General features: G+C 36.1%; 2 protein-coding genes across 3 annotated transcripts; one reads left to right on the forward strand and one right to left on the reverse strand.

Annotated features, from left to right (window-relative positions):
- Nucleotides 1-786: 786 nt before the first annotated feature.
- Nucleotides 787-13,036, reverse strand: vkorc1l1 (vitamin K epoxide reductase complex, subunit 1-like 1). Its single transcript, XM_059351460.1, has 3 exons — nucleotides 12,813-13,036; nucleotides 8,691-8,800; nucleotides 787-5,069 (listed from the first exon to the last, which is right to left on the reverse strand). The coding sequence occupies exons 1-3, from the start codon at nucleotides 13,034-13,036 to the stop codon at nucleotides 4,843-4,845; spliced, it is 561 nt and encodes a 186-aa protein (XP_059207443.1). The 3' UTR covers nucleotides 787-4,842.
- A 7,585-nt stretch (nucleotides 13,037-20,621) lies between these two features.
- znhit3 (zinc finger, HIT-type containing 3) lies at nucleotides 20,622-23,506 on the forward strand. Of its 2 annotated transcripts, none has more exons than XM_059351788.1 (5): nucleotides 20,622-20,793; nucleotides 21,572-21,603; nucleotides 21,698-21,763; nucleotides 22,923-23,000; nucleotides 23,158-23,506. In XM_059351788.1, the coding sequence occupies exons 1-5, from the start codon at nucleotides 20,726-20,728 to the stop codon at nucleotides 23,334-23,336; spliced, it is 423 nt and encodes a 140-aa protein (XP_059207771.1). In that variant the 5' UTR covers nucleotides 20,622-20,725; the 3' UTR covers nucleotides 23,337-23,506. The 2 variants fall into 2 exon arrangements, with proteins under 2 accessions (XP_059207771.1, XP_059207770.1); XM_059351787.1 differs by having other exon boundaries at nucleotides 20,624-20,793; nucleotides 21,695-21,763.
- The last annotated feature ends 508 nt before the right edge of the window (nucleotides 23,507-24,014 follow it).

The raw sequence follows: 24,014 nt of genomic DNA on the forward strand, positions 1-24,014 counted from the left end.
TATGAATTGCTTTAACGATATCCTGGTTAGCAAGCCTGCCTTAACCCTCCTTATGTTGTGGGTAAAATTGACCCATTTCAATGTTTAAAAAAATAAGTTTTTTCACTAAAATAAAAATGTAAAATATATATATTTTTTAAAAGTCAATCATCTAAAATATTGTATTTTATATGTAGGTCTTTCCAATGTATATAAAAAATATTTTAAATGCATTTTTTTAATAAAGGAGCAAATCATTTTCATTGAACCATGATCTGTGAGAGGTAAAGAACACCATTGCACTACATATTGATTGAAATGGTTAGTAAGGGAGCTAATAATGAAATATAAACTATTTTTATTGGGATTTTTCTGACACTTTTGGATAACTAAACATACCTCTGGTTATTGCAAGAACATAGCCTGCTTTATTGATTATTTCACTCTAAATGGGACAACAATTCCCAAAATGCACATCATGCTATATTGAGGACTTGAAAATTGTGATTGAGACCAAAAACTAACTAGGAAAATGTTTACCAACATAATAAATCAAGTAAGAAATAGGGTCATTTTCTCATAGACTTCTATACAATCTGCAATCGTTGGAGTCGCCCCCTGCTGTCCCTTAGAAAGAATGCAGTATAAGACACTTCATTTTATAGGACATAAAGACAAATTGTGCTCCAATCCTTTAATGTCACAGTAACAAAATCATTACACAGCAGCGTTCCCCTTCTACTTTAGTCTCTTACTGTATGTTTAACAGCATTTAATTGTATTCAAATAACTTAAAATGACAGGTAGTTTCAGAGGGAATGTTTTAATGGTAGATCATTTCCACATGACAATGACACAATTAAAAATGTTCTCATGTCAAACGTTTCCACAGTTTTCCCTTAAGGTAAGCTGGATTTAAACAGATTATTTTTTTGCACCCTCCTACCCTTCATGTAACACTTTTCCATGTAAGAAAATACAGCATTTTAAAACATATTTGGCAATACAGAAGCAAACCCAGTAAGTTTTCCTCCACAAAGAAATTTAATAAAACCGTTTATGCTGACACATGGATTCCTAGCCCTCCAACCCCTCAACTTTTTATTTTTTTTACTAAAATAACCCAGAATGTTAACAGTCTATACAGCTAAAGGGCGTACTTAATGATGGAAAAAAAGAACATTACAATCATGTAGAGTGTATTTTTTAGCTAACAAACATGACCTAGCTAGACAAAATAAAGATGAGAAATATATTGTGGAGTTCAGGGAGGAAAAAGGGAACGACCATTGATTTGACAGGGCATTTTGTCCGGCAATTTCTGAATGGATTGTTGCAACGATACTGGATATCAAATCTTTGGGAATTACCAATTTGATCAGATTATATGTTAAGGAAGGCAAGCAGGAGTGCCTGTTAAAGTTACCATTCTTCATTTTACAAGGCTATTACTGTTGCTCGTCTTTGGCTCAAGGCCTAGTGATCAAACAGAAGGCACTTTTGTTGGCATTGGTGATGCAACTAACATGGCAGTTATACCTCAGGGCCTAAATGAATATTCATGAGAATGCAGTAATCGCTTATTTTGACCTTCTTTTTTGACAATAAATCATCACACAACATGTGTTAACAGCCAGAGATTTCAAACTTTTGACTCAATTTCAATACCCATTTCTTTAAAGTAACTGCACACCACTAGTGTAACAGGCTTGCATATGCCTGGACGTAATGATAGGCTACCTACTCTATACTTGTCGGTTCTATGGTCGATACTCACAGGACCCATAGTTGCCACAAAAACTAGCAAGTTATGTCAGTTTGACTTGTGCAAGTGAATCCATAGGAGACTTGTCTTATATGTGAGTACACAGGCTTTCCCAGACAATGGACGAAGACAAAACAGTGTGGTTGTTAATCTTATTCTGAGTTGAGATGAAGCAGAACCTGATGTTCGCCCTACAAAGGCAATACTGTATAAGGAAGATCTTAAAGATGACTTGCTAAGAAATGATGCAAACATTTAAAATCATTCTATGGAGGACAGGATACAGTTTGCTAAAAAGGACCGTGCCATTTTTACTACCAACTCAAGGCAACGTAACAACTGCCAACCATTTTCCAAAGCAAACCACAGTGTTTCAATGAGTTTAAATGTGTTTCAAGCAGAACTCTACAGATTTTACACATCAGATTCTGTTTACAGGTAATGGGGAGATGGTTGTCACCATATGAGTAAGAAAGAAGTAGGTACAATGTTTTGACAAGTAGGAAGAATACATGGAATAAAAAAAAGATGTGCATGCTTTTGCTTGCTGCTTAGTTCTGCAACAGTTTTTAGATTTAATGTGACGTGTGATTGGCCACTGCAGCAGCTACAACTCATACAGGAGTTGACAGTTTAGCGAGAAGAGAAGTGGTAGTAGCATTTAATGCAACTTCCATTCACATGATGGGTATTGAATGAAAAAAAAAAAGGTGTCACAAGTTGTTCTCGCTTGGTGTTGGTATCACTAGGGGTGCTGGCATTGCAGATTTTTTAAACGACACCCAGCCCCACTGGTATGCAGGAAAAACATATATAACATGCATAATGCTTTGGAAAATGGGTAGCAATAACATCACACAGCCTGTGTATGATAAGAAGTTAATGGGTGCATGAACAGACAATTTCACTTTGACATTATCCTGGGGATACAAAGCATCACCTCAATTTCCATTTTCAAAGACAAGCGATGACTTCACATGTTATCACAGGAAGCACGTCTGTGAGATTACTTTCCTGGCAGTTGCTATCATCAATACATTAGCAACCTTCAATGTTTAGTCAGGGAGAACCTGAATTGTATTAAAGTGAAGGGGGCATGGAGACTAGCAGTAATGGAAACTATTAACAAACTGGTTTAACACCACAGATGAATCACATTATTACAGTTATGACGACAACTGTTCTGGATCTTTGACAGTGTGTGTGTAAGATTGTCCGGTGGCCAACATATGCTTAAAGCCAGGAGATAGTGTACCATGCATCTGGATACTTTAATCTTTAAGTTGATTCTGGATGGAAAAGAGACAACGGTCCTACTCCGTTGCCTGGTGCTGAACTGAACTGACAGTAATGTGGATTTCTATAGTAAAACCACTACCAGCTGTAGTTGCTTTTCTCTCTGTACAATGTTAGATCAACAGCTTCAGTGTCTGCAGCCGCTAAGAAAACCGTCGGTGATAGCTTTCCTACGGGAGCAGAAATCACCACAAACTCCACATATGGCTTAACATACTGTTTTGTTTTCTTACACCTTGTTACACTCCTGCCACTCATGTCTACATAAATCATGACATTGTTCCAAGTTTTGTTCACATCCTTGCAAATGAACTGTAACTCAGCTTGGCAAGATCACCGTTACTGTTCAATTGACATCAAATGTATACAGGCTGGACAGTGAACAAAAGCCAGATGAGCATTTAAAACAGCAAGATAAGAGACGCCTCTGCCACCAGGCCACTCTACACCTCAGCAGACAATCACAGTGTAGCCGCCTTTGCTACCTCATGAGACTCTATTAGGGAGGGAGAAACACTTCACTGGTATCTTAATTTACAAAACTGTGATCATAAAAATAAAGCCTTGGACCTGTGACAATAAAACAACGAGCAGAACTGGTGTTAACATGACATTACACCCCCCCACCCACACCCAAAACATAAAAAAGAAAGAAAAGAAAAGGTAATTCACCTTAACACTCCTTTAGGCACATAAGTCTTTATGGATCCCACTTGTGAGGTGGTCAGGAATGCTTTTCACACAATAACCAAAAGAAAAAACAAAAAGAGTGAGGGTGCCTTTATGCAAACTTGGTGAAAAGAACCCATAGTTCTGTTTAAAAGACTTGTGTCGGTGGCTTCAGATGAAACAATAACCACTTACAACAAAGAAATCCACACAACTCTGAACTGCATGCCTGACCAGGATTACAGGACGGAAGATGTCCCGAGCACATCTTCATCCATCAACCTCTGTGACCTTTATCGCTTTTTTGTTCCCAATTTACTGACGTTTTTCTCCTGTTTTATCGGTGGGTATTTGTCCTTAAAGGTTTGTGTCAACACTAAATCACAATCTAGCCTGGAATATTGCTCAGCAGCTATTTACAGAATTGCAAAAAAAAACAAACAATCTGACTGATCTACACACAATATCTCACATTGTCCTGTGTTTATTTTTAGTGGTCCTCTTCATAAAAGAAACGTACTACAAAGTGTAAACATGAAAAGAAACTATTCTGTATAAATGTTAATCGTTTTGCCCCCCACCCGCCCTGCCGTAGAACCTTATCTGCAAACGGTATGATAACCTAACGAGTGTTTTTCGAATTTTGGGACCCATTATTCGGCTCCGAGTATTTAGTGCAGATCTGCTGTGCAGTAATAGGACCTTTCTAACCATTTCAAGTAAACCCCTTTAATGTCCTGTTTTCTTCCACCTTGCGATCCTTTTTGTTCAAAAGAGAGCTGTCCTCCATCGTTCTGTATTGCGGCCTTCTGCCTCTGCTTGCTCGGGTTGACGTGTTTCCCCACACACACTCACACACACAGCCAGCCCCTTCCTTATGTGAGTACAATGTTAAACGAGGAAAAAAAGAAATTAAAAGAAAATCATCTTTCACTTACGAATCCTTCCGTGTTTGCAACATTGAGATGTCAGGCCCAACATTTAAGTTAAATTTCTTCATTTTTTTTGAACACACAGCAGAATAAACATTGTTTGGAAGCAAGGTCTCCTGGTGGCAAGTCAAATGTTCAGAGGTCACATTTCTTTTTTTCTTTTTGTTTGTTTATCGTATTTTTCTTGCCGTTCTCGACAGCTTAGTCCTGCTTGGCCTGCAGCTGCTGCTTCCAGGCCTCATTCAAGTAAACCAGTCGCTTGTAGTTGAGAATAAAGAGAATGAAGTTCAGCGCATATGTGGTGATGCAGATGATGCAGAAGTCCTTTAGGACAAAGTAGAGGATGTAGCCCAGGTAGAGCGAACCCACCACCGACAAGATGGATGTCGTCATGAGAATAAGGGCGGCCATTGCACTGACAGTCATTCCTAAAGCAAGAAACACAAACTAAAGCTTAGGCAAAAAAAAACAAACACAACCTTAGAACACACAAGTAACTTGATGAGTCTGCTCTTCCCCTGGAGGTTTCAGACTCAAACACTTCTCTATTTACGTAACCAGCCCCCTCGTGATGACAGTAAGTTAAACACTGCTCATATTATTCTGTTGTCACATGAGGTGCAGTCATCGTTCTAAGGCTAAGGGCCCTGTCTACACCTATACAGACACCTTTGATAACTGACATTTTCCTCCAAGTTTTGGCCTTTTGACAACATACAAACATAGTTTAAGTTCACAGATTTTTGAAAATGCCTTCTAAAGGTGCAGATTTTTCAAAACTCTGATCTGTGTGGACATGTATTAACTGGGGATGGGAATAATGAATCGATGATCGATTAATGGTCGTTAAGAATTTGGTCGATCACGTGGAATTTTTAATCGATCTGTGTATTTTTTTATTTTATCTATGACTGCGAATCAGTACTCTGAACTGAAACACGGCCGAGTGTTCAGTTCTGCAGTCGTACGTCAATAATATAATGAGATGAGAATTAAGTTGGATAAAGCTACAGTTCACAAGCTGAACGCTGCAATAACAATTATAAAACAGAGAAATACAAGACTTTTAATTTTCAGCAAAACTAGCTTACTGTATCAAACCTTGCTAGCATGAATTACTGAGTTTAATTTTATCTAAAACTTTAATCTTTACAGTTTAATCTCACTTAGTTAGTTTTATGATCGACAGGAAGTCTGTTTTCGTCTTTTCAAAATAAAAGTGTCTGTTAACAAAACAGGCTTTTGCATAGTACTGTATACATATTTTTTATTTTGCCCACATATGCATGCAGCGATTAATTCAGAGTATAAACAGAGAGTACTCTGCAACAGAGTAATTTCTCTTTTGCCTTAGCACCTTGGGCCATGGACGTGAAAGCTTTTAGATAAATATCTATAAATAATAATAAGAAGACTTGCAAGTAGCAATTAAACTACTAAAAAAATACTTAGAAACAAGTAGGCTCATTTTTTCATAGACTGCTATACAATTGGATTTCTTTTTCCTTTTTTCAGGGGAAAATTTTCATTTCACTTTAAAAAATTGTACATATACTTGTAGACAGGGCCTTAGTTTCAACAGTGTTTGTGCTTGTGATAAGTCATGAGGTCCGTAACAATCTGGCTGTTCCATACCTAAACTAATATAGCAGGTTCCTGATTTCTCTGCCTGGCAGAATATTCATCCTAACAGTTTCTGGTAGGTCTGCACATACACAAGTCACACAGACTGACAACTCTAACAGCATGAATAAACTGCATATGTGTGGGCTGGAACGGTTCATTGGGAAACCACAGAGAAGTGTTAATGTGGGTGCTTGGTTTCATATGAATGTTCAACTAGAATAAATGTTTTACATACCATCAGTTTCCAATGAGCATTAATCCTGACACAAATGAAATGCAGTAGTGGAATTAAGAAGTACATTTACTCAAGTACAATTTAAAAAGGTAGTTGTGCTTTAATTGAAATCTAATCTATTCTTATGCTGCTTTTTACTTCTGATCCACTACAATTCAGAGGCATTTAGTGTAATTTTTACTTAATTTCTTTCATTTTAAGGCTTTAATTACTAGCTACTTTGCAGATTCAGATTAGGAAACCAAAATCCCCAACTAAAGTGTGGTATGTTATTATAGATTAAACAAGACAGGAGTACAAAAAGTAATGAACATTAGTCTCACCTTTACCAGCTGCATCATCAAAGTGATACAAACATTAATGCATCTATAATTATAATCCAAAACATACGACTCTGAAATGGACCAGATCTACAGTGTGGTACTGCTACTTTTACTCAAGGGCAGAATAAGTAGGATTTTCCTCAAAACAACGTATAATATTGTACAAAAGTAGTCCCTTTAAGCCATCAAGTGTGTGGTGGCGTCTAGATCTACAGAGACTCTGCCTGTTGCCTGTATTTTCTCTTTTCTTTTTCTTTTTGTTGTGTACAGGACGTTTCTTCTGGCCATCAGCCTTCAAGAAAAAAACGTATCAAACGAGAGTGAATCTGGAGTCGGCTTTCACCTGCTGAAGAGCTTTTCAGTCAGGGGGTGAGCTCTTCTGGTGTTGTTAAGACGGTGAGAAGGGGCCGACTTTGTTGTTTTTACAAACCAGAGGACAAATCCTACTGATTCTGCCTTTAAATAAAACATCTCAGTACTTCTTACCCCTGGTGGGACATTAATACATTAACATTAATAGTGAGAAATAACCAATAACACATTCTGACAATATAAAGCATATAATACAAGCAAACAAGGAGGTGAAATAAACTTGTCAATTCACAAAGATTTTTCCATGACTCGTATGCCCAGTAACTATTAATACCTCTGGGTTTATTACACCATTGTGGGCAATGTCACAAATCAATGAGCTGGACTGCTTTATAGATGTATTTTTATTTCTATGACTTTCTCGTGAATGTGAAGCTGGATAATCCAGCAAGTTAATAATAAAAAAAATGTATATTGGTGGTTATTCTGTTTTTTGGCCATTTGCATTTTCTCAATTGATTTTCCAGAAAATGTACAATATCATGATCTTTTTTCATGTTGTGATACAAAATGACATATATTGGGGGTCTTTTATCCAAGTTGTCCACACCTATTCTCTTCTTAACATTTAATAACAATAATAGGAAAACATTAAATCACAATCATAGAAAAATATAATGGGAATAAACACAACTATGGCTATTATTTGAAGTCTAATTATAAAATCTGAGTATAAAGTTCCTTTTTTTTTTAGTCGTCCCATGCTGTATACCGTCATTAATCAGAGGTTTACCCTTGGAATACACAGATTCCTACTTACAAATATTTAACGGTTCAAGGCTATAAGAATAATTTAACTTCTGAAACTGAGTGCTCTTGCATTTAATATGGAAATCTTGACCCGCTGGAGCAGTTTGGCCTAACTGGGCAGCTATTGTGTTAATCAAACGAGTGGTAACTGCTGTGGGTAAAAGGACCTCTTGTTCTGTGGCAGCGCCAGGTGGCCAGGCAAGCCTACAGGCCTCTCGGCAGGAAAACATGTCAAACCAGCATGACTGAGTCAGCAGCACCATCAAAGTACTGAAGGGAGGAGAATGTGACTGAATGTAAGCATAATAATACAAATAAAGAAATACACTGAACTGTCAAGGCTTAATTACACCATAATAAACATAAAGGAGTAAAGCCAAATTCTTCAACAAAGCAATTAAGGTCCATTGATCACTTTGCTTATTGTTACTACACTATTATGTTATTGCTGCCGTCTTACTGGAAATTAATAAGAATTAAGTCCAAAATATGCAAACTATTGATTACAATTCAGTCATGTGAGCTTCAAAAAGTACGAGCCGCCTGTTTAACTGTATAATGACTTTTATACATGGACACTAAATATGATGTCAGTATCATGTGAGTCAAGTTTTGGCAAATATAGCAATGACAGAGGAAGGCAACGTGTTGAGTCAGCACTACTTGTCAGTGCAATGGCTCGGGAGATTTGTCACCTGAATTTATAATACCAACAGATTACTGTGAATAAAGTGACATCTTACCTAGTAGGAGCTGAAAGGCATAAAAGACAATCCCGTAGACACTGTTGGGTTGGTTCAGTGCACTGTCATTTCCAAAAATTGAGCCCAAGAGTCCAAATCCTCGACCCCACCTAAACCACATGAAAACATCAGCTTTAATTTAGGAGTGCAGAAGAAAAATGTGGCAGACTAAACAGACGGAGTCAGACTTCAATATCTTTTTCCCTCTACAGAATACACCTGCAACAATAGATTAACTAAATAATTAGTTAATTGACAGAAAAGTAATCGCACACTATTTTGATAATAAATTAATCGTTCAAGTAATTTTTTCATGCAAAAATAGCAGAAATCAGTGTTTTCAGCCTCTATAACATGGAGCTTTCCTGCTTTTCTCTGTTTAATATCATATTAAACTGAATATCTTTGAAAAAAACAGACATTTAAAGACATTGACATCAAGACAAAGACTTTGATAAACTGGGATGGCTATATTTCACTTTTTTCTGACATTTTATGGACCAAAAGTAAATGTGGATTAATCAAGAATAAAAATCAATCTAGGGCTGTAATTTTAAATTAAAAAAATTACCTAATCAGTCGCACAATTTGCAATTGCAAACATTTATTTTTAAATCTTAAGACTGTTGTTTCTAATACTGAATATTTGTCTGTAAAGGGGAGCCATCGAACCCATAGAAACAACTTTTATTCTTGAGGGGAGAGGGACTCCTGGTCATGCCAGTTTTTAGCCTAACTTTGGAGCTTCACAGATATAAAAATATGGTTGGTAGAGGTACCCTTCTAGTTTCATATGATACCAATATCTGCACTGTATCATCAAAACCGTGCCTTCATTTTTAACGCAATAAATATTTCACTTTATTTTGACGGCACTAAAATAATCATTAATTCCAGCCCTACAACAGAAGGTTACAAAACAGAAAAACGTGTCAATCACAGTTTTCAGTCTGAGGCTGCGTTTTTGAATGTCTGACTGCCGATAGTTGACGATCAATTGTCTGTTTTATCAACTAATCACTGACTGAGTAAACCTATCTGGACTTGTGAGAAGGAGGGAATAAATGCTGCAAAACAAAAAGCAATTCTTGACTGCAATGGACATTGAGTCTCACCATCAAAGCTGGTTTTTCCCACATAAAATACAACCCCTTTATTGAGTTTGTCTGATATCAAGAACTGTTTCAAGAGTGTGACATTTAATTTGTCTTGGTCACAACCACAAGTGCTGCTGAAATATTCTCACATGCCTACCTGTTAAAACCCTTCTATTGCTCACCACCAACGTAAAACGTAGGTGAGGTGAAACTGCTTGTCTTAACTTTCCTACATTATATTAGTGTGCTGATGGATTTCTTTAGAAAGCCACAACATCTAGCACAGGAAAAGATAAGATAGGTGCAGTCATTGTTGGTACAGGTTTCACTCAGTGGGAATGTTTAACTTATGCAACATGTTCAGTAAACATATTAATCCTTTTCACGCGTCTTTCTGCTCTGTAGTCCTACAAACAAATTGAGAAAGTGCATTTAATTTCTTGCAAAATGTAACAAGTCAGACATGTAAAAAGTAGTAAATGAAATCCTGCTTGGTTGGGAAGTCTTTTCATATGACTTTAAAACAGATATCCAATTAATCAATGACAAACTTCCAGAGTCCCACCATAGAAGACAGTTTAAAAGCTCAACTATACACGTATATTATTATCTATGTAGCAGCTATTTCTTATTATGTCAAGTTTTTGTGAACATTAACATTAATCCAGGACAAATGTTTTTCATGTCTTGTTTGAGGCTATAGAAGAAGCATAGAGATAAGAGGCTGGTTCAATAACTCAGACCTTTGTTTCATTTTTTGTCATTTATTCCAACCACATGCTCAACTATGCCCCAGAGTAACTGTCTGTACAACCAAAGGGGGCCACAGTCGACTTTTGAACAAAATGCTATAAAATATTTGGGAAGATTTTATGAAAACGCATGCATATCTTAGTGTACAATATGTTTAGCTGTGTTCTTTCCTTTACCACTTTGTGGAAGCTTATTCTCCTTGTGTATAATAAATTAAGTTTTTCCACATTGCAGACAGTCATGCTTTCCATTATTTCACTATGGATTTTTTTCAGCACAAAACGAAGGAACTTGCGTGAATACATTTCAGAATTTCTGGAATTATACCTATTATGATTACATGTGACAAGTAAAATTGATTGATTGATTGATTGATTCTGGATAGTGATTTAAGGCTCTATCTTAGACAGGGGCATGCATGCACAAAACAGGCAAATAAATACCAAAATACAATGAAGCTGCATCACCAAATATCGTTGTATCCACTTCACAGACCTTGATGGTATTAAAGATAAGACATTGAAATACAAACTGCTAAGATTCTTCAGTTAGAGGGGTGAAATTGTGTCTTTCATTTTACACATTCAGTCAGAACTGATGGTTCATAGCTTATTTTAGGTGATAAAGATAAGACAGACTATCTCTCATACTCAGACAGTTAATTCACTCACTCATCTTGCAAATATGTACTAGGTCCTGAACAGGTTACATTCCACCCATGCTGTGAGTATTTGTTCAAGGCCTCAAAGACTCTTATTCAATGAGATCTAATAGGTGGGGTTCACTTGAGTCATTAATGGCTGCCCACAATCAAGCTGGTACGAAATTTGGTTATATGACAGGAACTATGATCTTAATCTGTAAATGAATGTTATTCTAAATGACAGCTTGCAAACTCCTCCTAATGAGTAAACCAACTTGAATGTATTTAGCTACAGTGAGACTCTAGCTGTCTAGCTGTAGCTGAGATAATTTAGCTATCTGGTAAAGGTTTGTGATGGTTAGCAGCACTGAAACATTAACCCTCTGGAGTCCATCTATTTATTGAAAATACACTGAACATGTTTTATTTACAGTAATAACTGTATGTAATTATATATGATATGTAGACAAGCCGAGAAAGCCAGTTGAAAGTGCAATCATCGGAGCTTTCACAGTGTGCCATTCATGTTTCTAGACCATTTTTAAAATGTGAATTTTCTTTCTACAATAAAAACTATTACTATTTTTAATTTACATGCAAATAGACTGTCTTATAGTTTTATTATTTTGCTGCTGTTTTGTGTGTATAAAATGGTACATTTCCATAGACACCTGTGTCTTTTGTTTGTATTTTGGGTTCCTGGCAGCTTTATACTTTATTAATTAAAATAAAATGAAAAATCTGACTGATAGCCAAGTTTGTGTGGAGAAAAAGGAGCCATGCATTTGATCTAAGGACAGACAGAACGATGCTAAACAGAGACAGAAACGAATGCATAGAAAGTTGACAAATTTGAACCAAAATCTCCTGGACTTCAGAGGTTTAAGGTAGCTAACACTGTTACAGTCCCCTCCACTGACCTCTGGAGCAGCCCTGTGCACTGTCCCTTTAGTTGGCTAGGGAGTAACATTAGGTTTTAACCCCTTTGACTGACTGATAGCTGCCCATTGACATTAGCATGGCAGCTAATGACAGCAGCGTTAGCGTCAGCGCTAGCTACTGGGTTGAAAAGTGACCCAAAATGATCAACAATGAGCCAACCACCCACCAAAGATCATACTTTAGGTTGGCGGAATGAATGGACTCATGCTACAACATCACACATGCAACGATAACGTTAGTCTCAAAGAGCTAGCATCAACTTTTGTGCTAAAGTTGGTGTTACAGATGTGTTATCCTTCCACACGGAGTAGTTCACATCAGCAACTTATAGATTTATTGAATGTAACAATGCTGACGGCTCACTGTTGAGAGCTAACTAGCTAAGAAGTTGACAAATGGGTTGCGTTAGCTAACGGCTAGCGAAGTTAGCTTCACTGAGCTATATGGCTACTGCTGTGTTTATTAAATGATAAGCTAAAAGTTAACTTATTCCGGACAGGTTATTGAACAAACAGCCAGCTAGCAGCACTATAGCAGCTACAGTTTGCAGGTAGTTTGAGCGGTGGCGGGCAGCCGGCAGATGCTAGCTTAGCTCAGAGCATCTGACAGTTTGAAGAGCCCTTCCCTCCCTCCCAGACTGCCACAATAGCAGCAGCTTCATTGAGCTCTGTGCTGAATTCACATTACCTTGAGCTGAACACTTTGGAACAGCTGATGGAGCTGCTGACGTCGCACATGGCCTTATAACTGGGATCCCGAGCCTTTTCCCTCTCCACGTGAAAGGCATATAGAGACAAGAGTATGCCAAGCAGGCAAACGAGAAGCCGAGCTATTCTCTCCCACCGAGGGGTGGACACTCTCAGGACGGGCGCCGCCATCACTCTCTGGCCTAGCTGGAGACACGCATACATACGCAGCGGGTTCGCCGAGACAGGACTGCGACGTGGAGCAGCGTCATGACGTCAGGCAACACCGTGAGGGGCGGGCCGCTGTGTGCTGGGGAACAGAACAGTAAACATTGAACACAGCGTCCAATGCAGACACATTTCAATTGTCTATTATGCACGTAAATTGCCAGCAGGGCCGGTTATTCCTACAGGCCACCAAGGCGCCAAATTGGCAGGGGGCGCCACAAGGGGGCATACATCTTTGTTTTAACAAAATTCATTAACGAAACATTTTTTAAAAAGCATGGGCAATTTAAATTTCATTTTTATGTTTATTTTTATTGCATTTGTATGTCTACATTTTATTTATTTTCAGTCTTTGCCATTCTTAATTTGATGAAGATCTGTGTTTTCTTATTTATTTATTCGTATTTTCAATTCAGTTGTTGTTGGTAAAGTTCCAAAGTTTCTAAAAATACAAATGTTCTGAGACCATTACCTTGCTTGTAGTTCATGTATCAAATATTAGTGTACAGCATAATACAAATAACATAGTGTACCTATATCAGAATGAATACATGAAAGAATACAGTCATGGAAGGAATTATGAGACCACCCTTGTTTTCTCTAATAACTTGTTTATTTTAATGCCTGGTACAACTAAAGGTAAATTTGTTTGGACAAATACAATGAATGTTGTTATTGTATTTGTCCAAACAAATTTACCTTTAGTTGTACCATGCATTAAAATAAATAAGTTATTAGAGAAAACAATGGTGGTTATTTAATGCCTATATATATCATCATTATAGTGTTTTTTTTTCTTCTTACATGCATTCTCGATAATTGTAGTTTTCACTAACTATCTTAATCGGACAATATACAGTCATGGAAAAAAATTATTAGACCAGTCTTGTTTTCTCTAATATCTTTTTCATTTTAATGCTTGGTACAACTATCTAATTTAAGAGCTGATATCTAGCCATTTTCCATGGTTTTCTCGATAATGATTTTGGTTATTATCAAGAAATCCATGGAAAATGTCTAGATATCAGCTCTTAAATTAAACTCTTATGAGCTATTTTTGTTGTTATCATCATATTTGTCCAAACAAATGTAACGTTAGTTGGACCAGGCATTAAAATGAACAGGAAATTGAAGAAAACAATGCTCTAATAATTTTTCCATGACTGTATATACATTTTCACAACGCAGAGTGTTAAATTCTTTATCCCTATATAGTTAAGTGTAATGTGTCGTGGTTTGTGTATTCATTTCTATAAATGGATGCATAAAACATACTTCAAGAGTAACCTCACAATTTGCAATGTAAATTAAAACCATAACTTCCGTGGATGTGTATTTATTTCTATCACAAACACATTTTTAGACACAACATTGTTGTTACAGAAATGTTGACTTCCAAGAAGTCCATGGAAAATGGCTAGATATCAGCTCTTAAATTAAACTCTTATGGGCTATTTTTGTTGTTATCATGATATTTGTCCAAACAAATGTACCTTTAGTTATACCAGGCATTAGAATGAACAAGTTATTAGAGGAAACAAGGGTGGTCTAATCATTTTTTACCATAACTGTATATATATTCTAACAACGCACAGTGTAAAATTCTTTATCCCATATAGTTGAGTGTAATGTGGTCATGGTTTGTGTATTCATTTCTATAAATGGATGCATAGAGTAACCTCACAATCTGCAATGTACAAATTACAACCACAACTTCCATGGTTGTGTATTTATTTCCATATCAAAGTCACATTTCAGTTACAGCATTGTTCTTACAGACTTCCAAACAGTGGTGGCTGTCTGAGGGGCAGGGTCGAAAAAATAAATGAAGAAAGGCACCAGCTGCATGTGGTAGGGTACCAGCACGCATAAAGTTTTCTAGCTTGTATCAGCACAATTTGCCCCTGCATCTCCTCTTCTTCATTTGGAAGCAACCATAGAGGGCAATTAGTCATGTTTCCTCTATTTAAGGGCACCCTAGAGGACAATTCATCAGGTTTAAAGGCACCCTAGAGGACACAACAAACTGCCTCAGGGCTATTTAACTTAATTTCAACATAGAGCGCTGTATAATATTAGATTGGACTAAAGGCCTTAAAATGACTTCTGCACACCATCCTCATATAACAGATTAGTAACACTACTACTCTGGGTGTGCCAATCTGCCACCATTAGAGATCCACCACTGTTGGTGGATAGATAAACATCTGTCCTGATGCCAAAGCTTGGTGGTCTTGCCAAGTGAGGTGGCCATCTCAATTGTTTCCATCAGGCTAAGTTACATTAGTGACACAGGTGTTATTCATAAATATAACAGTTATAATTCAATCGCATAGGTTAATTACACAGTAACACAAGTGGAAATGAATGCATTAATTTATAATTTTATGTGTTTGTTTAAAAATAGATATTATTATTATAATCCTTTCTTCATTCGGTGATGCAGGTATGTATTGCGTCTGCATTAGAGTTTGAGTTGGCTCCATAAATAGAAAACCTTCTCACTAATATGGGAGGAGGTGACAGGAGGACAGCTGCCTCACCTGCCCCTGACTACAAGTGTTTCCAACATTAGTTTGATACAATGTTATTTATGTTGCCATACATAAAGGTACATCTCAATAAATTAGAATATGATGGATAAGTCCATTTCCAGTAGTTCAAGTCAAATAGCCCCAACCAAGTATTGAGTCATATAGATTGACATACTTTTCAGAGGCCAACGTTTCCATATTAAACATACTTTTTAAAATTGGTCTTTTGTAATATTACATTTTTTTTGGAGACACTGAATTTTAGGTCTTCATTAAATGTAAGCCATAATCCATGAACACCAATTATAATTAGAATAAATTAAATAAATTAAGATATTAAATGTTTCATTCTGTGTGTAATGGATCTATATAATGTGTTATTTCCACTTTTTGAATTGAATTACTGACATAAATATTATTTTCTATGATATTTATTGAGATGCACCTGTATACAAACAAACCTGTTCAAATATGCACAAAACAGAACAAAAAAACAAAAACACACACACAAAAAAAAAACATTCAATCCAACATGGTACATGGGAGCATAAAAAATAATAAAAAGTTAAATATACATAAACAATACAATAGCAAATACAACACAAGCACAATATAATAATTTAATAAAGCATAAAGTCCATTATCCTGAGCCAGCAGCGGCACAGCTGTGATCACGTGACTCCGTGTATATAAACACTGGGTGACTTCATCTGTTTACTCGCTCTCAGACTCGTCTGGTAGAAACTACTGCATTCCGTCTCCAAATGGCAACAGACATGGAAAGATTTGTTTCTTTTGAGGAAACATATTACGATCAATATGACTATTATAATCTGCGTGAGTACTCGTGCCATGCCTGTGGAAAAGGGAGATCCAAGCGAGAAATCGAGCTGAACACAAACCGCCATATCCCCGCAGGACACGAGAGGAAGATAGCAGAAAAATATCACAACAGCGAGGTGAAACGGAGGAACACCAAGAGCTCGTCGTCTTGATGTCTTCCTTCGATGTTTACAGGTAACAATGCGTCTTTGTAGCATGTCAAGAATGTTTATTCAGCAATCTGCCGTTGTGGAAAAATCGACCTTTTGCTTGGATATTTGCATAACCCACATGATCCTGCAGACTACACAAACAGATTACTGCCATAAATGTCAGCTGAACAACGCCTGCTATTGTGGTCACAGCTAGGTTTGTTGTAATCTAATGCTTGGAAATTCAAGTTTGCTTCGTTCCACCCATTAGATCACTGTAATAAAGCCATATAGGCTACAATAGAGCATGCATGTCAGTTTGTTTTCATTTTTGCAAGTTGTTTTCACCTATTCTGTTCGTCTCATAATAAAATCAAACCATGCTCTATTGTTTGCACAGTAGCAGTGGATTCTATTTTGATACCTTTTTTTTTTTGAAGTGGTTGTCAACAGCACAGTTTAAAAAAAAAACATGGCACCAACAATCAGAAAATTATCATCATTAATCCCACAGAAAATTAACTGACAATCATTTAGATACTTGTTTACTAATGAGTACTTTTTTATGCAAAAGAAAAAACAAATATGAGCAGTTCCCAGCATCTCAAATTTCAGATTTTTCTCCCTTTGGCTTTTAAATTGTTGTTCAGACAAAACTAACACAGGAGAATTTTATAGAGCAAATGATGCATTGAGAAAATAACTACAGATTAATATATAATGAAAATAGTTAGGATATTGTTTGTGATTACCGTTTCATTCTGATTTCCACACAGATCCGGACACAAAGATTGATTCCTGATGTTGAACAAGGTTCTCGGCCTTTCCTGACCCAGCGAATGGAGCGCTGTGACACTGGGAACATGCCCACTAATCAGTCACGAGACGGCTCTCCATTCCATACTCTGTAGCAAGACCTGCTACTCTCATGTTACAGCTGTGCAATAGTTTGTGTTGAGTTATATAGGTCAGTAGTGTGTGCTTGTGAATGCTAAATATATAGATATAGATGTATACATTTCTGCGGGTGCAGAAGATATACTGTTTTTTGATTCAATAAAAACTGTTGATAACGGAAGCTGCTTGGATTCTTTAATTTCTGTTGAGGCTTACAGCTGAATAGAAATAATTTGTATTTTAACCCTATAAAGCCAAGTGTATTATATAATATTTGATACACAAGTTTTTGAGACCTCTACATCATCAGTGTGATATTTTTTTGTCCTGAAAAACCTGATGTATACATGTGTTGAAGATAAAGAAACTGAGCAACAAATTGCACAAAAATACCAGATGTATAACAAAAATGATATGCTGGTTCCACTTGTGGATCAGTCGTTGTTGCGTGAAAACTTCATATCAGCAGATGTATGATGTTGTGTTATATCGAAAAATATATATTTTGCATGTTTGAGGAAAATGTTAAAAGGAAAGTCAAAGTCTCAATAGGATAAAATGTTAGGTTTTATATGTTTTTGGTAGTTCAAGAAAAACAAACTATGAGCAACAAATTGTACAAAAAGACCCGAGTCATAACAAAAAATATAATTTTCTGGCAGTTATTTCATGGTTTAGGCTTTATAGGGTTAATACAACAAGTTTAGTTCTGTTAAATACGCTGTATTACAGGTGTGTTATTGTTTTGTGTTTCTTTAAAAGTAGATTTTTTTCCTTATGTCCCTGACATTTGGACCAATGAGTTATTTCTCCCTCCTGTCTGTGTCCAGTGTTTTCTTGGAGGGAATGAGGGCCAGGTCAATTTCCTTTCTGGATTCCAAGTGCCATGCACATCCAGACACTAAGGTCAATGGGCAGTTATTAAAAAAATAGTCAAGGATATGATTTGCAGCCTACTGATGTGCTGTTTAGACAAGCTGCTATCATACTCAGATGACATAATATGCTGCTCACCATCTACTGATCCACCATCTGAATTCTTTCTGTAGACACTAGCCTTCCTGTTTTCCTTAGAGGGAATGAGAGCCAGATCAATTTCCCTTTTGGATTCCAAGTGACATGAACAACCGGAAACTAAGGTCAAGGGGCAGTTATTAAAAAAGACTCAAGAATATGGTTTGCAATTTAAAATGTATTATTATTATTGTTATTATTATTATTATTATTATTATTTGTGATTAACATTTTTTATTTTCCATCTTCATTGTACAACAATACAAATAAAAAAAAAGCACTACATTAAAGACATGATTTGTTAACAAATAAAAAGGTTAAGAATAATAATAGCAAACATAACTAGGACTGCAAGCAGTACTGAACGGGCCCTCGCAGTACACGCATGTCGGGGCATGTTGCCGTCGGGGTGTGTGCGTTACAGGGGCCAGTCTATACCACCCCTATGAATTTCATTGCCTTAAGTGTTATAGTGTGGCCACAGTACCAAATATGATATTAGACTGCCACCACAGTGCCACCTAGGGGCAGATCAATAAAACCATAAAGGGTTATCCTCAGGAGGGCATTGACAATAATTGTACCAAGTTTTGTATAATAATGCACAAACTATCCCTTTAATCCTCACACAGTGTCAGAAGGAGGACTCTTAACTGATATGTATAAGTTAGAAGAGGCAGGTAGCAATGGTGGAAAGTAACTATGTACATTTACTCAAGTACTGGACTTAAAGTAAAATTTTGAGGTACTTTTATGTACATTTTATGTAACTTTATACTTCTACTCCACTACATTTTGAGACATATATTGTACTTTTTACTCCTCTACATTTAGTTGACAGCTTTAGTTGCTTTTCAGGTCAAGATTTAAAATGAAAAACATGATACATTTAAAATTATTACCCATTTTTTAAAAATTAAACCACTTAAAAGTTTATTAGGTAGTTAAAATGAGCGGAGTGGAGTCATTTCACAGTGTGGTATTAGTACTTTTAGTGAAGTAAAGGATCTGAATACTTCAATTCACTTAAATTTTAATTTAATTTTATTATTTAATTTTATTTAATTTTATTTAATTTTTTAATTTTTAATTTTTAATTTAATTTTTTTTTAATTTTAATTTAATTTTTTAATTAAAATTTTTTTTAATTTTAATTTAATTTTTTAATTTTAATTTTTTAATTTTAATTTTTTAATTTTAATTTTTTAATTTTAATTTTAATTATTTAATTATTTAATTATTTTATTTTATTTTATTTTATTTTTTTATATATTTTTTTTAAATTATTTTTTTCTGCACTTCTGCGCATGCGCGGCTTTTCCGCTTCTGCGCATGCGCGGCCCTACCATGCTTCTGCGCATGTGCGGGTTTTCCAGCTTCTGCGCATGCGCCAGTTTTTCCCGCTTCTGCGCATGCGCCAGTTTTCCCGCTCCTGCGCATGCGCGGCTTTTCTGCGCTACTGCGCATGTGCGGGGATTCCCGCTTTTGCGCATGCGCAAAAGCCGCGCATGCGCAGAAGCTTAAAACCCCGCGCATGCGCAGTAGCGCAGAAAACCCCACGCATGCGCAGAAGCGGGAAAAACCCACGCATGCGCAGAAGCACGGCGGGCCGCGCATGCGCAGAAGCGAAAAAAGTGCGCATGCGCAGAAGTGCAGAAAAAAAATAAAATAAAAAAATAAAAAAATAAAAAATAAAAAATAAAAAATAAAAAATAAAAAATAAAAAATAAAAAATAAAAAATAAAAAATGTAATTAAATAATAAAATTAAATGTACAATATATGTCTCAAAATGTAGTGGAGTAGAAGTATAAAGTTACATAAAATGTACATAAAAGACTCAAAAAGTCCAGTACTTGAGTAAATGTACATAGTTACTTTCCACCATTGCTACCTGCCTCTTCTAACTTATACATCAGTTAAGAGTCCTCCTTCAGACACTGTATGAGGACACACGTGTACTGCGACGGCCCGTTCAGTACTGCTTGCAGTCCTAGTTATTATTATTATTATTTTTTATTTTATTTTTTTCTGATAAGAGCAGTTTGTGTCCTTTAGCAGAACCACAGTCTCGCAAGTACATATCTGTATTTTTTTCTTCCAGCGATACACTACATACTGCTCTGTGGGTCAAATGCTTTTATTTTGAAGGAATTATATCCCAACCGGAAGCGATAGCAATCATTTCCTGGCGTTCACACATGTTTGAGATGATCGTATAACGTTATTGACAAAGTTTGGCCTTTTATTTGTTCTCTACTCGCCAGGATGCAGTTGTGCAGTGTGTGCAGCGAACATATACCGAAATACAAATGTCCAGCCTGCAAAATAAGATAGTAAGTAACTTTAAATAATTGTCTGTAAGCCAGCTAGCCTTCAATTAGCTTCAGAGTTGTTTGGGTAAAGTAGAAATCAGTTATTTGAGAATAGATTAGTAGCCATAAAGTTGACAGTGTATTTGTTGTGGTTCTGGTATTAATTTTGTAGAACCTAACTTAAAATGTTATACAAACTACACAATAACAGCAAGTGTTAAAAGCTAAATTACGATTTAGTTACAGTGCTGTAACCTAACGTACGTTTGTAAGCAAGACACTGGTTCATTCAAACAATGAACGCATTTATTTCAATTTCATAAAAGAGAAAATATGCTAATTGTTACAGATTATATCGCTGACTTGGAGAAATGTACCTAAGTTGTATGTAAAAAACAAAGTTGGACATGAACACCACATGGGACGGCAGCCTGTAAAGGTCAAAACGATTTGCGTTTTGACATCATAAGCCAGGACTCCCACTGTTGGTAGAAATAAACTGCAAAGGTGAAAGAAGTATCATTTAAAATTATTCATCGTTGTTACTTTCATCCCCAATTAAAAAAATAATAATTCTATACTTTAGTATATATTATTATTGATTCCCTCTGATTTTTTTTGTTAGGAACACTTACTTACTTATTAATAAATGGATTTCCATATTTAAAATAATCACATTTAAACATGTTTACAGTATACATTGTGTCGCACTGTGTTACCTTGACCCAGTGTTGCACAGTGGTCATTATATAATCTCCCAGATCTATGTCTGTTTTTAATTTTATTTTTTCTCTTACAGTTGTTCACTTGGCTGTTACAAGAGGCATAAAGGTAAATGATCTTGAACTCAGTATCTGTGAGGTAGAAATGTGCTGTTTTGACCAGATGTGATTATAATTTAATTTAATTCTTTGTTGTTCAGTAGACGCTTGTCTTCCTGTTGAGCAGTCTACACCTCCTGATCCTGAAGCTAAAGTTTCTTTCAACACTGGTATGGTGTTATTTCTCTGATCATTCCTACAATATATTTCTCTGTATTATGTGCTCAAATAAGCCAGCAAGCGAGATCCGACTATGGCTCTATTAGCAGTGATGCCTAAATGATTGGAGGGCCGAGAAATATCTTTTAAATATATTACTTATAGCAGCATTTAAGTGTATAACTGTTAGATGGTTGAAACCAGTCTTCATATGACACATGGATCCAGAATGTTTGGGACCTCTATCAGATTACATATTTATTAAGGCTCCAAAAGTATATTGTTACTAAGCAGTGGAGTCCTGTTGTGTCTTTATTAATACAATAAGAATGGTTAGTCTGCCCCGTCTACTACCTTTTTTTTTTTACATAATCCACACTGTACCTCACGATGTTTAAGTCCTGCTGGTTTCCTGATTGCTTATTTGTTTGTCTGTTTGTGTATATTTGATTTAATGTATTTAATTGGAAGTGGATTTTTGTTTTTGTTTCATTTATTTGCTTGTAATCTTAATTTGGATATAATGTGTACAATTGTTGTCTACAGCTGGATAGAGAAGAGTGTATATACTGAATCGTGTCGCTAAAAAACCCAGTAAAAAATAAGTTTAAAAAATCAAATAAAAATAAGCCAGCAAGAGCACCAATCAAGTATAGCAACTGGGGGTGCGCAACATGGGGGGAAAAAAGTCAAAATTAGTGACTTTGTGTTGTTTAGTGTGTTTACTTACTACTTAATGAGAAAAGTGGGCAGTTACCATATTCAGACATATTTACAGGTGCATCTCAATAAATTAGAGTATCATAGAAAAGTTAATTTATGTCAGTAATTCAATATAGATCCATTACACACAGAATGAAACATTTCATGTCTTAATTTATTCTAATTATAATGATTATGGCTTGATGAAGACCTAAGACTCAGTGTCTCCAAAAAAATGTAATATTACAAAAGACCAATTTTAAAAAAGTATGTTTAATATGGAAATGTTGGCCTCTGAAAAGTATGTCTATCTATATGACTCAATACTTGGTTGGGGCTGTTTGACTTCAACTACTGGAAATTGACTTTTCCATAATATTCTAATGTATTGAGATGCACCTGTATATACTTCCTTTCAAATTGTCCCAATGCCCTGTGTAAAAATCACCTCCTTTATTTTCTCTGCAGAGGCGTGGACTGTTGAGGATCTTCTGCATGAAGATGACATCATTGACAAAGTGCCCCTGCAGAGGCTGCAGCTGTTAGGTATTAATCCAACAATACCTTTCATCTGCTCTCAACACTGTTGGCTGCAGCATCACACATCACATGGCCCTTGGATTTAACAACTACATTACATAAGTTTTCTGGGAAAAACAAAACTCAGTTGTGGAAAATGTAATGTTTTCTTATTTCTCCCCAGGTCAGTCAAAAGAGCTGAGAGATCTTCTTTGCAACCCCCACCTGCGACAGTTACTGCGCTCCGTTGACAGCGCAGCAAGCAAAGATGATGCGATGAAGGCTGCCATGCAGGAACCTCTGTTTGTTGAATTTGCAGATCAGTGTTTGAAAACTGTTGAAAATGAAGCTGATGGTTTGTAAAATTGTTCTGTGGATCAGATAACTTTTGATTATATTTTTGTAAAAAAAAGCCTCAGAATAAGCATGTTGTGTAGTTACTGTATTTTTTCCTGATCCAATCATCTTGTGCCTCCTCATGCTACAGTATGTATAGAATGTTTAAATAAAATTCTGAAATGTTTTTAAAACGATACAGATTCCTGAGTCGATACTAAAGGCTTTACAGTGTTAGTTACCTGTGGAATCCCTGATCACATGTTAAAGGGTTTGTTTATGCACACAGACAAATTCATACATAAAACCTGCGGTTCTCAAAGTGTGGGCGTGAGTATAATTTGAACAGACCATAAGGCACGGCTCTCACTCCCCAGCATCCTAAAGAGGAACTGGAAGTTGCACCTGTGCCTGTTGCAGTGATCAGAGTCAGACTGACTATGACAGATGAAAATGAAGAAACAAAAAAACAATGTCAGTAGGCTATCCTATGCCTGTTGACTTTTCCAGATGTGGCAGATAATCGTTTTGTAATGTTGAGTAGTATCTAGCCTGACAATAATAAGAAACATTTTGCTCTTACCTGAAGTAGGCTTAATGTAAAATAAAAGCCTTTTGAGGCCTTATAGGTGAATATATTTTATGTTATTTAATTTTTATGTATAATGTTATTTTAATTTTGTCCCCCCCCCCCCAAATCCCATC

The sequence above is a fragment of the Centropristis striata genome, chromosome 15, assembly GCF_030273125.1.
Source record: "Centropristis striata isolate RG_2023a ecotype Rhode Island chromosome 15, C.striata_1.0, whole genome shotgun sequence".
Classification (NCBI taxonomy): domain Eukaryota; kingdom Metazoa; phylum Chordata; class Actinopteri; order Perciformes; family Serranidae; genus Centropristis; species Centropristis striata.